The following is a 16,708-nucleotide window of genomic DNA, read 5'->3' as shown; positions in this document are numbered from 1 at the left end:
ATTCCACACCCAAGTGTGGTGGTTAAAAATCGGGAAGGATATCTTGATAGCAGAGGTCACCCAAGGAGCAAGGAGCCCAGCCCCACACCAGGCTCCCTATTCCAGGGTTCCAGTGCTGGGAAGAGAAGTCCCCATGACTTCTGGTTCTGAAAACCAACAGACATTATGGTTGAAGGAGATGGAAGGATGCCAAAAAGTCCAGGTGCTCCTCTTGCAGAGCCTGTGCACAGACTTGCTCATTGACAGGCTCACTCACTCTGAACTCTAGCACTGGAGCAGCAGCTTGAAAAGTGATGAGGACATATGGGGGGCAAGGGCTGAAGGGGCAGCTTTCTCCCTGACAGAAGTGCTGGCAGAAGCCATTGTTCCTTTGTTGAACCTGCCCCCAACCCACCATGCACATGCAGGCAAGCATTATATCTGAGTCTCCATCAACCTAATACCCTTCTCCCTGCCCTGGTGATTCCCTGAGACCCAAACCCACCCAACTTGCAGGCTCACCCAAGCCTCTTCCAGTGGCTTTTTCATATAAATGACTGTCTTGGCTCATGATGTGGACTTTCAAAAATTTCCCAAAGGTTCACAACTCCCAAAGGAGGTGCATCAGCTCTTAGCCAAGAGCTATCAAGGCTCAACTACAACAGGAAGGCACAGACAACCTACCGAACGGAAACACCTGGAGCACTTATTACATAAGGCCATTCTACCAAGACTGGGATACATAACAGCTCAACCTAATGCACAGAAACAAACATAAGGAGGCAGCCAAAAGGAGGCGACAGAGAAGCATGCCCCAAATTAAAGAACAAAATAAAGCTCCAGAAAAAGAACTAAGCAAAATGAAGATAAGCAATCTACCAGATGCAGAGCTCAAAACACTGGTTATAAGGATGTTCAACAATCTCAGTGAGAACTTCAACAAAGAGACAGGAAACATAAAAAAGAACCATTCAGAAATGAAGAATACAATAACTGAAAAGAAGAATACATTAGAGGAAATCAATAGTAGATTAGATGAAGCAGGGGACTGAACTAGTAATTTGGAAGACAGGGTAACAGAAAACATCCAATCAGAAAAGCATAAAGAAAAAAGTATCAAAAATATGAGGATAATTTAAGATGCCTCTGGGACATCAAGCATTCCAATATTCAAATCATAGGAGTACCAGAAGGAGAAGAGAAAGAGCAAGGAATTGAAAATTGAAAATATAATGACAAAAAATTTCCCTAAGCTGATAAAAGAAATAGACAAACAAGCCCAGGAAGCACACAGTCCCAAACAAGATGAACCCAAAGAGGCCCGCACCAAGATATAACATAATTGAAATGCCAAAGATTAAAGACAAAGAGAGAATCTTAAAAACAGCAAGAGAAAAGCAGTTAGTTACCTACTAGGGAGCTCCCATAAGATTGTCAGCTGATTTCTCAACAGAAACTGCAGGCTGGAAGAGACTGACACAAAATATTCAAAGTGATGAAAAGCAATACCTACAACCAAGATTACCAGCAAAGCTATCCTTTAGAATGGAAGGACAGATAAAAAGCTTCTCAGACAAGAAAAAGCTAAAGGGGTTTATCACCACCAAACCAGTATTATAAGAAGTGTTAAAAGGACTTCTTTAAGAAGAAGAAAAAATATCAAAAATATGAATAATAAAATGGCAATAACTACATACCTAGCAACAGTTACTTTAAAAGTAAATGGACTAAATGCTCCAATTAAAAGACAGGGTGGTTGAAAGGATAAGAAAACAAGGCCCCTACGTATGCTGCCTACAAGAGACTTACTTCAGATCAAAAGATATACCCAGACTGAAAGACAAAAAAAGATATTTCATAAAAATGAAAACAAAACAAAAAGCTGGGGTAGCAATACTAAATGTCACTATCTGTGACATTTAGATTCAAATATTAGGCAAAATAGACCCAGCAGTTTTAATCTTGGTATTTATCCAAAGAAATTCAAAACACTAATGCGAAAAGACATATGTATCCATATGGTCACTGCAGCATTATTTACAATAGCCAAGATACAGAAGCAACATAAGTATCCATCAACAGATGAATGTATAAAGAAGTGGTACATATATGTGATGAATATTACTAAGCCATAAAAAAGAATGAAATCTTGCCATCTGCAACAACATGGATGGATCTAAAAGGTATTATGCTAAATGAAATAAGTGAGATAGAGAAAGGCAAATACTATGTTCTGTGGAATCTAGAAAACAAAATGAACACTAAAAACAAAAACAAACTCGTAGATACAGAGATTTTAATGGTTGCCAAATTGATGAGGGGTACAGGGGAGTGAGTTAAAAAGGGGAAAAGATTAAAAAGTACAGCTTGGTACTTACAAAATAGTCACAGTGATGTATAGCACAGCATAAAGAATACAGTTGATAATATTCTAATAACTTTGTATGTTGTCAAATGAGCACTACATCTATTGGGGTAATCACTTTGTAAGTTATGTAAATGTCTAATCACTATGTTGTACACCTGAAACTAATATAATATTCTATGTCAACTGTAATTAAAAACAAAAAAATTTTTGAAAAAACCCTCAGTACTCACAGATAATGATCAGGATCAAATTTGGCCAGCTCAGCAGCCAGGCGTTTCTGCCTTCGTTCAGCTGCAGAAGTAAAATCCGGATCCTTAATATCAACGACATCACTGAATTCATCCTAAGAATACCAAGAAAGAATAATTTTTATTTCTGATTTTAGCACTGAAAAAAATCCAAATTTTACACAAAAAGCTGAAACACAAGAAGAATCTAATTGATCAGTAAACCATGATACTTCCTGTGACATTTAGAGTCAAATCCAGCAATATTTGTTAGTATCTACTCCTTGCCAGCCATATTGGAAGTTTTCACATTAATTATTGTATTTAATCCTCATAACAAACTTTTTAAAGATATGTTAAGGCTATAAAAGTTCAACATAACAAAAAGAATAGAATAAACCTCTGCAAGCAAGCTGAAACATTTAATTCTCCATCATTCTCCATTTACTCTTAGAGATTTGAAGTTATTAAAGGCACATTGAAATAAATTTCTATACCCAAGATGGAGTTCCTATCCCAGGTGCCATGTAAGCGAACCAAAACTTAGATAACTTTCCTGTCCTTATAAATGTTTTGCTTGACCAGAATTGCAGTATATTCAGTCAGCCAACCCCAAAACGCCAAGCTAACTCTGGATTCTATATTAACTTATTCCTCTTCACCCCAAACAAGGTTGACTAGGTGGCCTCAGAATAGTTTCTATTTTTCTCTTCCTTGTTCTTTATTCTTTATCCTATAAAAGCTTCCTGACTTCTGCCTAATTTTGCAGTTCTCTGAATGGAGACCACCCACTTCTTGAAGTGTTAAAGTTTGTATCACCTAAATTGTCTTATTTAATCATTTTTTAACAGACAAAAAGTTTTGAATATCAGACATCTACACATAGACTTTCCTTCTTCCTATGCGCGAGCTCAGTTGGTCACAAGGAGCACTATATAAAACTTACACACAAAACTGTGTACATTCTACTTTATGAGCAGATTTACAAATTTTTAAGGGCAATTTTTTTTTTTATTATGGTGACATTGGTTAACAAAATCCAGTAAGTTTCAAGTGTACAATTCTACAGTAAGACATATATATATCATATTGTGTGTTCACAGCCCATAGTTAGATTTCTGTCACCACATATTTGATCCCTTTTAACCCATCTACCTCCCTGTGTCCCTGTACCCTCTGGTAACCACTAGTCTATTGTCCATGTCCATGAGTTTCTTTCTGTTTGTCATGTTTGTTTGTTGCTTTCAGTTTTATATCCCACATATAAGTGATATCATATGGTTTTCAACTTTGTCTGACTTATTTCACTTAGTATGATTATCTCAAGGTCCATCCATGTTGTAGCAAATGGTAGTATTTCATCTCTTCTTATGGCTGAGTAATATTCCATTATATATATGTACCACAACTTCTTTAGCCAGTCATTTATTGTAGGACACTTCAGTTGCTTCCATGTCCTGGTCACTGTGAATAATGCTGCTATGAACATCGGTGTGCAAATATCTTTTCAGATATGGGTTTTAAAGTCTTTGGAGTAAATACCCAGTAGAGGAATTGCTGTATCATATGGTAGATCAATTCTTAGTTTGTTGAGGAAACTCCATAGTAGCTGTAACCAATTTGCATCCCACCAGCAGTGTATGAGGCTTCCTTTTTCTCAAAGGGAAATTTTGATGTAAAAGATTTTCTTTTGAAAATTTAAAAATCTAATCCTAAATAATATTCAACTTTACTGTAATTACCTTCACCTAGGTGTATACATATTGATATGTAGTATGTTTCCTAAAGCAAATTCCATAGAAAACAGATGTATTAGGAAAACTGCCTAGGATAACCATCATATGGTCTTTTTTCTTTTGACTGGAATTATGAAGTAAAGGAATCTATACACTGCAAAATATTTCTAAAACCATACCTTTTTTTGTCTTCAACCATTCTAACTAGCAACCCCAAGCGAGAAGTACAGAAAATAGAAGAAGCTTAAAGAATATTAGTTGAAAAAAAATCAAGGGAAATAACTTGGTAGAGTTGTACAGGCATACTATTAAAACAGATTTGTAAATGAAATGACAGGTTAGTGCCCAATAATCAGGCTTAAAGTCCACTGCTGTAAAGCAAAATCACTTCAATGAAATGAGCTACACTGAATTGGTCAGGGAGAGACTTACGGACTCCCCAAATAATCAAAATTTCTGCATTAAAAAAAAAACTCTCATCCCTACCATAATCCATTTAGTTTAAGTAATATCAACAACATTTAATCTAACCATCTAACCACATTCTAATACAATGAAAGGGCCCAGAGACCTTTTTGGAAATCACAATACAGAACATTTTAATACTTCTAAACAAACATTCTGGGCAAAAACTAGATTATTGGCTATCCCCAAAATTATAAAAATGCATATTCCAAAAGTTCTTTTGCAATTTACTTTTTGGAGACTTAAAATGTATTTTCCTATAATAATGTTATAAATAAGACAACTCACAAGTTCATTCAATTCGATAAACGTGAAATAGAGTACTCAAAATGCAAATTAATTAACAAGCACTCAGCAATGTTTCCATGGGAAAATACTTTCAGAGTTCCAGTTTAATCCACCAGAAACAGCTCTTCCCCAAGTAGTGCAAGGTAGATTCTTCCTTTCTTCTCAGCCTTCCTCACCTACCGGAAATTGGCTCCTCCAGCCATAAAGCTGGAAAGGGAATTGAGGTAGGCCTTGGAGTAGACAAGTTACGCTGTACCTGCAGGACTTAATTCAGCTAGATGAATACTATGATAGCCATTTCCTGCCTATGGACCTCAAGTCCCTTTCACTAGCACCCTTGAGTCACTGCTTTCTTCTTTCTAGCCCAAAGGAGTTCCCTGCACATGTACACATGTTCACAGACACACACATAGTCCCCCCTCCAGCCTCACATCTCCTGAAAGTAGTCAGATAAAATAGAAAAAGCATGACTTTGGTGTTAGACAAACCTGAATTTATTAATTTAAAAATTTTTTTAAAGTATAATTGGTATATATTATATTACTTATATTACTTTAGGTTGTACAATATAGTGATCTGACATTTTTATACCTTACGATGTAATCCCACTAATTCTATTAAACATGTTACTGTGCAAACTTATCACAATATTATTGACTACATTCCTCCTCACCTTTTTCACCCATCCCCTCCCCTACAATAACCATCCCTTTGGTCTCTATTTCTACAAGTCACACAGAGAATGACAAATGTGGGATCTAAAAAAACAAAATAAATGAACAAACAAAACAAAAACAGACAAACCTGAATTTAAAGCCCAGCTCCAGTCTAAATACTCAAACCTGAATTTAAAGCCCAGCTCCAGTCTAAATACTCAAACTCTCTGAACCTCAGCTTCCTTACTATAAAAATGAGTCTAGTGACTCTTTCATCCTATGACTGGGTATAAGTTTCCTCTTGCCGCTATAAGAAATTACCACAAACTTAGTGGCTTAACACAACACACATTTCTTTCTCTGATAGTGCTGGAGGTCAGAAGTCCAAAGTCTGGTTTCTTATTGGAGATTTCAGAGGAGAATCTGTTTCTTTGCCTTTTCCACATTAGAGGCTGACTATCATTTCTCGGTTCATCGCCCCACATTGTAATCTTTCCTCCTTCAGCTTCCATCATCACAGGCCTTCTCTTTTTCACTTTGACTCTCATACTTCCCTTGTATAAGGTCCATGTGATTAGACTAGGTCCACCTAGATAATCTAGGATAATCTCCCCATCTAAAGTTCCTTTTGACATGTAAGGTTAACATATTCACAAGGCTCCCAGTATAGCTGAGGGAAGGAAAGGACCAGCAAGCCAGAGTCCTGCAGCTGCTGACAGCAGCAGTCATGAGAGCTTGCTGGGTTGGCAGCCAGAGACTCTAGGACTGTGCTGCTGGCAGCCACCACTGCCAGAAGCTGTTGCGAAGCCCTGACCTTGAGCAACTGGGGCAGTTTTCCAAAGGCACCCTGGTGGCTGATGGCAATTTCCGAAAGGGAAAAAAGAAGGGGATATGTGTGAAGGCAGAGGGGAGGAATGTTGAAATATATTTGTTTTGGCAAAAATATTTTCATTTTCTTATCAGTATAAAATACAAAACTTCATATGCAAACCCTGTGTAAGTGGCTGGAGGAAAAAAACATGAAAGACTATACTAGTCCTTCCATAAATGGTTAAATTATTCAAATAAGAGAAGATAACTGGGTATTGAAATTATGTTTTACTTTCTTTGTTCTATTTTTATAGAGACTATATATTGCTTTTATAGGTAGAGAAAATAAAGCTTTTTTTTTTTCATTTAAGGGAGAAAAAAGAGACTGGAATAATAATAGTAAAATATGAGTAGTCAACAAAACTTTATGAATATTTTCTCATCTAAAGGCAGAAGCAGAGAAACTCTAAACCTAAGAGAAAATACTTTTTGAGAAAATGGTGATATCTCCTAAATACATAATTTCAAATTAGAAGAGATGTTTTCAAAGCTCTTATTTATGCAGGAATTGTTTCAGTTTCTTTTTGCTACTATAGTCATAGGAAAAGGGTCATATTGTTAATCTTACATGATCACTCAATTTTTAATCACGTTGTATGAGTGTCACAAATAGAGTGTCACAAAAAGAACTCTGCAACTAACACTATTTATGTAAGATTTTTGTGGCATTATCTCATAAAACACATCTACCCTAATACCTCAAGGAGGGCATCTTTTAATTCTTGGCATCTTGATTCACATAATTTTCGAAAGTTCTGATATGTCTTAATTGTCATGAAAGACATCAAAGTCCTCAAATCTAATTCATGTAAGAAAACACAATATTCGTTAAAGACTACATATGTCAATTGAAGAGTCCACTGGTAAAATATTCACATATAATAGCAATGATGCCATGACAGGATAGTAATGTGGAACCAATATACACAAGAGCTCACACAACCCCCAGCACAGGGACATGCATACTCAGTAGATGTTAGCTGTTGCTACACAGACACTGGAGGTTCACATCCGTTACCCAAATTCCCTGAAGAAGGGTAAGCTTCAGGATTCAAACTCTTTGAAGAGTTTAGAAAAGTAATATGGTACACATACATGCCATATTTTATTTAACCTCCTCGAAGAACCATATTTAAATACACGACTATTTCTACAGCAAAATGTTTGAATATGTACACTAAATGGAAATAAAGAAACTAGTCAAAAACTCGCATCAGTTCAGATCAGGTTTTGCCACCAAACTAAATATAAGAAAACTTTTCTACATTGAGAAAAACATGCATTCAAGCTGTTTAGAGTAGCAATGTTCATTTCATTACAATTTGAAGAAGAGTTTAATGATTTTTGACAATCAAGCTAAATGCTCAGGAATAATAAACATTAAATTCAATGGTTCATTTCTGACAGAGAAACAGAGGGATGTAATCAGGAAAGGATACACAGGGCTCCAACTGTGCTGGTAATATTTAATTTTTTAAGCTAGGTAATAGCTATCTAGGGATTGGGTATATTATTTAAGGCATTCAAGAGGATACAAAGAATATTTCAATATAATTTTTTTCTTAGATCAACCTAAATTACTTTTTTAGTAAACATTTTCAATAGAAAGAAGAACTTCTGACCTAACAGGGACTTGGTCTAGGCTCACATTATGGCATTCCTGCATCTTCTCAGCAAGCTGGCAGAAATTCCTTTCAAGGATCTTCCCTCAATAGCAGCAGCAATTAAGAAACCAAGTTCCTTGTCCTCAGAAAGCATTTTTAGTCTGAATGAATGTACAATCTATGTAACCTTTCCATTCATTATTTATAGCTTTAGACAGGTAAGCCCAAAACAGATTGACCACAAACTAGCTCTCAGCCAAACAAGTGAAGTTCATTCTCTTGGTTTTCTGCTGTAGACAAAACTAACTCTATTCTTACTACCTCAGAGATGATCAGAGAACGTGATTAGAAAGAGAGAATACAGAGAGATCATAATTCAGCAGAAAAGTATGTCAGGGTTTTTAAAATTATTATTATTTATGCCTACAGCACCTGGTCTTCCTAGGTGGTCTCTCATCCAAGTACTAACCAGGCCCAACTCTGCTTACCTTCCAAGATCAGACATCGGGCTTATTCAGGGTGGCATGGCCATAGATGATGGACCGTGGCTCCACTGGGGCGTGAACCCAGAACCTTCTGCATATAAAGCTAACTGCTACACTATGGAACCACATCCTATCTCATGTTTTTGAAGAAATAGTTCTTCAGTATTATTTGCTCCTAAGTAAATCCCAATTTTGTTATTTTTAAGGTATCTTGATAGCATTTTATATTTTTCAAGGACAGAGGTATTTCTAGTATCTTATAGTTGTTTTCAAAGAATTTATACAATGTACTATCTCCCTAAGTCTCCTAAATGGCCTTATAAAGTAGGTGAGCAAAGTTATCTCTACAAAGGAGGTGAAACTTGTTTGTGGTCAAATAAGTGGGCTGGGATCCCAAGTCTTAATAGAAACAGAAGTGAGACTACAACATAGATCGTTTACCTTTCCCTGGTATACTCAAATATGTCTTCCTATAATAAACCACATTCTAAAAAGAATGAACGTTCTCTACCCAGACTGGGATGAAGTACAAAAAAAAAAAAAGGTTCACTGTTGTGTCTTTCATTAAAAAAAAATTAAGACACCCCAAATTAATGGTTCACCAACACTTTCATAACCTGATATTCTAGGGATACATTTTCTATAAAACAATGTAAGTACAAAATAATCTAAAATCTCTCCTATTTCATTCATTTCAATCTCTCTACATACCCAAAATGAAGTAGAATTTCCTACATCATTTGAGAAAGAGAAAGTGACTTCATAACTTTTTAACCTAACTTATATACAATAAATTTTTAACAAGAGAGTACATTTAACCCCTATCAAGAGTAAACAGACAAAAGTGCCTACTGTACACCAAAAACTAAAGAATTTGATCAAACAACACAACTTCATTCTCACCAGGAACATTCTGTCTGATTTATCTATAAAACAGAAAAGACATCAGGCCATAAGTACACAATTTTCATTTTTCAGAAGTATAAAACACGAAGCTTTCCAGGAAGTATGAAAGGGGGCTCCATTTTGTATTTTAGAAGCTTAATTATGTCTAGAATACTGAATGAAGTAGGAAAAAAAAGAAAGTAACAGAACGTCTTTCATTAGTAAATATACTAAGACTGGGCAGAGCAGTCACTACAATGGAAGGGAGTAAACACCTATGTAATGAATGTATACAAGGAGATGTACTTTGTGTGCTAAATACATCAACTCTATAATGTTCACACACACACAAAAAAAACTCCCAGGTTTTTTTTTTTGAGCAGACCAAAAATAAAATATCCATGTGGTAAAACCCTATATACCCAGGTCTTTTAGACAGACAACATACCTGTAACCTCTGAAACACTCCTGATCGTAAGTCTCCAAATCCATAGTGGTATTGTGGGTTGAGAGCACTTTCTGATACCTCGTTATAGGGAAACTGTTCAATTTCCCAGTCAAACTCATCGTCATCTTCTACTCCTTCTTCAGAGACCTCCGAAGTACCTAAATGTGTTTAATATTAATTTTTTTAAAGTACTGGATTTCCTAGGTACAACTTGAAGAAGAAAATGTATGGGAAACAATGTCTACCTATGTTGCAGCAAAAGATATGTAGAAGAATATACATAGCCCCACAATTCATGATAGCCCCCAAAATGAAAACAACCCACACATAATCAGTAATAGGATGTATAAATAACAAATACAATGAAAGCAAATAGACCTTAGCCATTGATGAATAAAAATCACAAAAGAAGTGAAAGAAGCCAGGAGGAGAAAGGGAGAAGTAACTAGGAGGAGATACCAAGTGGGATTCTGTGGAATGGAAATGTTCCATTTCTTGACTCAAGTGGTTATTCACTTCATGTAAGTCATTATATACTTCGGATCTTAGCTCAAGTGGTCAATATTTTGCCAAAGACAGACATGTTATTTCAATTGGTCCAAAAATGTGACTGACCTACTGGTTCAAGAGAGTTTGTCTTTAAATTATATGTAACCAAGTGAGCTATTTTCACATGATTTCACATCACCTTTTATCTTGTCACCTGAAGTATCCTCTCCAATTTTCTGTCTGCTATATCCCTTTTCCCCTAAAAACACACAGCATTACAAATACTGTTTTCTTCCTTTTCTCTCAATTGCAATAAACACACCTATTTCTTCCACAAGTGGTTTCGCAGTCCTCGATTTTCTTGGTGCCAGAAGAGCAGTTAACATGTTCAGCCCCTCAAAATGCTGGCCAGGAGTTTCTTTGGGCAACTGAATGGTAAAAATTCCTTAAAGATAAATTTGTTTTAAGCTTAGCAAGATTAAAATATTCAAAGACTACATGAATATATTTAAGAAATATATATCTTACTAAAATAGAATTCTATTTTAAGAACTCCAAAATTATGCCTTTATCATAAACAATAAAAATCAAAATAGAAAAAGTTTCCAACAGGTTTTTCAGAACCCCTGATTCAGCTATCATCTCTATAAGAAGTGAATGTTAAAGCTGCAGAATGCTTTAGTCTTATGCAGTATCACCTTAACTATTGAAAATAATAAAGTCCATATCAAAACATCTAAAACTCAATGGCCTAAAAAGGTAATAGCTTGGAATTAACCAGTACCTACTTATAAAAATTTATTTCCAAAGTAAGGGGGAAAAAAATCAAGATATCTTATCCAATGAAAAAAGGCAGCAGTTTCAAAATTGTACAAAATCTTAAATAAAGCAATTATGGCTTTATGCTCTTTGATATCTGAAGATGTTCCCCTAAAGTCTGTCTAAGGCTTTAGACACAAATTCCATCTATGTACTTATTTTCTTCCCTCGGCTGGGTTTATCAACTTCATCTAGACTCCCCTATGAACTTATTACATTAGCTACTACTCTTATATTTTAAAACATTTTACCTCTTTCCGTGTACTGACCCTTATCCTAATATATCAAATACAACTCAGCCCAAATATTTCCAAATATACAATCTTCCTAAACCCCTGTGTACTTTTAAAATCTAATAATTTCGTTTTAATATGCAACTTATCTGAAATTAAAAGCAGATTTACTACCTAAGAAGGCAGTTTCATTATACTTCATTATCACATTGATTACTGTACATTATTGCATTATTGGCAATATAGAACTTCAAACAAATATACTTACAGAAGAAATATAGAACTTTGTCATTTAACTCTTTCATCCCATCTTCCCTCTCTTACCCTGGTTTACCAAGGTCAATAAATATTCACTGAATAAATTACCCAAGAGTCCACAATGTATTCTTATTCCATATCCAGTAACAAAGGTAAATCCTAGGGGCTTTTACAATGGAAAAATACATGGCTAGCTGAAATGAAGAACTTATCAATCATGAGAAGGAAATTCAGTCAGTGTTCAAATGCCACTTATGGACAGCTTCTCTCTCACCTACACGTTATTTTTTTTTTTATGGTGACATTGGTTAACAATATTAAATTTTAAGTTTGAAACTGTACAAGAAAAATTTGATTCACAGCTAAAACCATCTACGTCTTTTACTTAATAATGTAGAGAAAGTAGAAAATAAAACCAGATTATTTAATTTGACTTTACTTTGAATAATATTGTGAAATACTTTAAAAGACTGAAGAAACTGTTACTGTTAAGAAATCCATGAATAACATGCCCTGAACACTGAGAAACAGAGAGTAACAGGGACAGATTGCACTTGCAATACACCTAAAAGGTCCTCACAGCATCTCGAAAGATTTTTATGTAGTTATTCTAACATGAAGAATACAAAGAACAAAACTAACAAAAATTCCGAAGTAAATACCTTTATCTGCATCATAGGACCCTTGCTCACTTCCATTTTCTACAATTCTTCCAGGAAGGGTTAATCTGCAGATTTAACATAAGCTCTAATGAATCTTAAATTACAAACTATAATAAATGGCAATTGATATAATAAATGGCAATTGACAACAGTATATACATTTACCCATTGAAACCTTTCAACCATTTTAAAAGAAAATCCCTCAGCATTTCTTTAACATTTTACAAACTAAATAATTTAGATTTCTTCCTAGGTAAGAAAAAAGAAACCAGAGATGATTTATCTGTTTGAATACTCTCTAATCACCAGTGAAACAGATACTAAAAAGAGAACCACAATTAATATTAGCTATCACTATTGTTATAGTACTTCCCCCTTCCTAATACATAAGAAAGCTACTTATATCTGGTGCCTGACACAGCAGGGGCTCAATAAAAGTAGATTAACTTGCTTCCAAAAATAAACAAATAAACAAACAAAATGGGAAACAATAAAGAAACAATGAAAACAATTGTTTTTATTGGGAAATTGCTACTAAAAAAAAGCAAAAACCAAAGTGTTTTCCTTAAATCTCATAATTACTATATTGGGATTTCTCCTTTTTTCATACTAAAGGAAATGAACTGATTTTCCTGTTTCCAGTTTTACCCTGGTTCAGCCTTCCACTGAGGTCTTAAAAGAATTTTTCTAAAACAGAAGATTGTCACTTTTTCTATTCGAAAAAGTTTCTATGGCTGCCCAACACTGACGAATTTAAACTCATCAGTATGGCACATCAAGCCAACACCATTCCATTCCAAACTTAAAATCTGAGCCTCTTTTCCTCCCATACCCTGCCCCTACCTTGCTTCCTACTCTAACAGTAATAACAGCAACAACAACAATAACAACTGGGCAGACCCCAAATAGGCCCAGGGATTCATAATCTACTTACCTTTGATCCCAATGTTTCCTGGAGCTACAATGCATTTTCTGAATCTAGGTCCCTTCTAAACCCAATATAAGTAGTTTATGGATAAATCAGTTGTAATCATTACAAACTTTATCTGAATCTGAATTGAGCCCAGCTCTGCCATTTACCAGCTCTGTAACTTTCTTTATACAAGTTAAGTAACTTCAAGGCTCATATTCCTCACGTGTAAAAAGGGGAAACTAACAAAATCTATCCCAGGGTTACTATGAGAAGGAAATGATAATGCAAAGAGCTTAGTGGCTGGTACAGTAAGGTAAGCATTCAAAAGATATAAGGTATTATTATTAACTCCCTTCCCCTAGACTCTTCATAACTATAAATTCTTACTATGAAATAGTAAAATCATATTTGTTCACAGATCTGCCTCCTCTGCTAGATTCTGAATAACTCAAGGAGAGGGGCGAGTTTTTATTTATCTTTGATATACTATAGCAAACTGTATTTTCAAAGATGGCTCATCTCACATCACTTCTCCCAACAGTGGGGTCTATGCCCCTCCCTTTAAAATTGAGTGGGTTTCTGGAACAGTTTTAACCAACACAATAAAGCATAAGTGACACTGATTTCTGAGGTTAGGTCACAAAAGATAATAAGGATTCTGCCTTGCTGGCTGAAATACTAGCTCCAGAAACCTTCTGCTACCCAGTTAGTGGTTTAACTCCCTGAAGGAATCACAAATCAGACCATGAAAGAGACCACACAGGGAGAACCTGAGACTACAGGAAGAGGGATACCCTCCCCCACCTCACCTCAACAGTTCCCAGCTGCTTAGGCCCTTGCTGTTCCAGATCCAGCCACCAGGTGACCACAACTGAATTAAGGATCTCAAGCCAGAACAGTCCCGCCAAGCCCTCACCAAATTCCTGACACACAAAAACCAGGACAGGGAGTTAAATAATTGTTGTTAAATAATTGTTGTTAATTTTGCTTGCTTATCCAGCAATAGATAACTGCAACAGCAGGCCCTTAATAAATAATAATGCCTGTTTATGGAACACATGGTTAATTACCAGGCATGGTAATAAGGACTATGTATGTAATCTTCACATCAACTCTTTAAGACCACAAATATTAGTCCTATCTTACAAATTAGGAAACTGAGACTGAATAACTTGCCCAAAGTCACAGAACTCTTAAGTGTCCTGAGACCCAGGTATGCCCAATTCCCAACACCCTGCTACTCAAGGAACGGATAAAATAGTGTGGACAGTACTCTTTAAATTGTTTCACACATTACTTATTTTGCTTTCACCAAAACGCCCTGATTTGAGCAGAGTGATTTTTACTTTAAAAATTTATTGTATTCATTTTGTTTCACAATCTTATCTCATGTAACAATTTTTCCTCTGAGCCTCTGTTTCCTTGCCTAAAACATGGGTAAGTAATAGAACCTACTATGTAGGACTGCCCTAACGTCAAATAAGATGATCCACATAAAGGACTAACCCAAAGTAAAAATTCAATAAATGTTTGCTACCCATCATCATCTTCTTCAATTTTTTCATGTCTTGGCTTAAATATCACCTCTCCGGAAAGGCTTTCCCTGGCCACTTTATGTAAACACAGGCTTCTTTTTTATTCTCTATTCCTTCAGAACATTTACTGCAAGTTGTAGTTATATGTTTACTTGTTTACTACTTTTTCTTTCCCCACTAGAATGTAAACTACGTGAAGCACTACTACAGCCCCAACACTGAATGAAAATAGAGCCTGGTATATACCATAAGCTTTATAAATAAATTAAAGAAATAAATGAGTAAAGATATAGAGAAGTTCACTATATTCAAGTAATCGATTAAGCTCCAGCCTAATGGATATCTGAGCAAAACTGGTTCAGACCCAGAGAAGGAACCTGCTTACCAAGGGAGAAAGGTTTCTATTAGGAAAGTACTTGGGCAGGAAAAGCAGAGAAAGATTAGCAGAATGAATCTTGAATGAGAAAGATGAGCAGAATGAATTTTCCCTCCTAGAAAAGAGGATTGACAATGTTGAGGAAGAATCATCTGGCAGTGTCCTCTGCAAAATGGCGCTAATAATAATGCCTATTTCCAAGGATCGCTGTCTAGATTAAATGAGATAAATAAAGTACTTAACGCATTGCTTGCCTTTCACACGGAAAGTGAGTAGTGTTAGCTGTTATTACTGTTACATTATGGTTCTGCAAGGAAAAGCCGCAGACAAGTGCTTGAAGGCCCCTCCCTGAGACTTGAGGGAGAGCAATCACAGTTATGAAGCACAAGCAAATAGAGAGGTAGCAGATAAGGAAGAGGTAGGAGAACAAGGCTACTCTGGTATCAAGGTGGCCAAGTAAGGCGAGAATGTCAGGAACTAGGGAGCGTCAGCCATAGGTGGATAAAAAGAACTTGGTCTGAGAAAAGTCAAATGGATCGGTCAGTAAGGAAGTCAGCGCGCGCCGTCCAGGAGCAAGGAGGACTAGTGCAGAGCGAAATAAAAGAACAGAAAAAGGAAGGGACGAGAACCTGGGCGACAGGATGGAAACTGGAAAGTTGGCATGGTCCCAAACTCCGCATTTTAAAGTGGCTCCAAAATCTCTTGAATGTGGGGATTCAAGAAAGTTTAATAAAAAAGATAAGCTTCTGCAGCATCTAGAACGCACGCCTGGAGGAGCTCATATCATCAGCACCAAAAGAAGCTGCGGAAATCTCGAAAAAGGCAGTAGTGAAATCGAGAAGTGCTCCCTCGTTCTTTTATCTTCCCTCGATAAGCGTTTATCGAATCAGCTAATGAATGAATGAATCCCCAAAATATGCTCCCCGCGGCCAGACATCCAGAACTCACCTGAGAAAATATGGCTTAGCATAGAACTTGAAGTCGACACCCTTGAAGTAGACATCGAACTCGGAGACTCGGGCGTAAGGCACGCGGATGGCGATAGTCAGGAAGTCAGGGTCCTGGCTGAGGTCGAACGCGGGGGTCAGCATCGCTGTGCCGGACTCCGGTACCTAAGTCGGTCGCTCTCACTGCGGCCCCGGTCCCACCACTCGAACTCTCCAAGAAATCCCCACGCGAAGGAACTCTTTCGGTTAGCCACAGCGTTTCCGGCTCAAAGCGGAAGTGCTCGTGCGTAAAAGAGGAAGTTCCGCCTCTCGCCTATCTCCATGGAGACGGGACGCTGTGGGTGGCCAGAGAGTGAAAAGGCCTAGTGTGTAGGAATTGAACCCAGTGCATAACTTGGAAGAACTCAGACAAGGGTCCACCTTAGATCCACCAAACCTCTTTCAAGGTTCTTAGAGCTGATTTTA

The 16,708-nt window shown here is 36.5% G+C and overlaps 1 protein-coding gene and 1 pseudogene across 5 annotated transcripts in view; both read right to left on the bottom strand.

Annotated features, from left to right (window-relative positions):
* The window catches only part of SHQ1 (SHQ1, H/ACA ribonucleoprotein assembly factor), a 111,121-nt gene extending 94,618 nt beyond the window's left edge, over positions 1-16,503 (bottom strand). For 3 of the 5 annotated variants that reach the window (XM_016148054.2, XM_016148064.2, XM_036218799.1), the window contains exons 1-5: positions 16,245-16,503; positions 12,473-12,537; positions 10,823-10,945; positions 10,012-10,169; positions 2,578-2,690 (exon numbers count right to left, since the gene is read on the bottom strand). In XM_016148054.2, coding sequence (XP_016003540.2) covers positions 2,578-2,690; positions 10,012-10,169; positions 10,823-10,945; positions 12,473-12,537; positions 16,245-16,387 — 602 coding nt within the window. In that variant the 5' untranslated portion in view covers positions 16,388-16,503. The remainder of the gene's footprint in view (positions 1-2,577; positions 2,691-10,011; positions 10,170-10,822; positions 10,946-12,472; positions 12,538-16,244) is intronic. The other 2 variants (XM_016148079.2, XM_016148071.2) reach the window with 2 other exon arrangements.
* On the bottom strand, positions 8,614-8,729 carry LOC118602191 (annotated as a pseudogene).
* Positions 16,504-16,708: the final 205 nt, after the last annotated feature.

This window comes from Rousettus aegyptiacus, unplaced genomic scaffold (genome assembly GCF_014176215.1).
Source record: "Rousettus aegyptiacus isolate mRouAeg1 unplaced genomic scaffold, mRouAeg1.p scaffold_m13_p_4, whole genome shotgun sequence".
Classification (NCBI taxonomy): domain Eukaryota; kingdom Metazoa; phylum Chordata; class Mammalia; order Chiroptera; family Pteropodidae; genus Rousettus; species Rousettus aegyptiacus.
The sequence above is the reverse complement of the archived record's forward strand: the minus strand, read 5'-3'. Positions and strand labels throughout refer to the sequence as shown.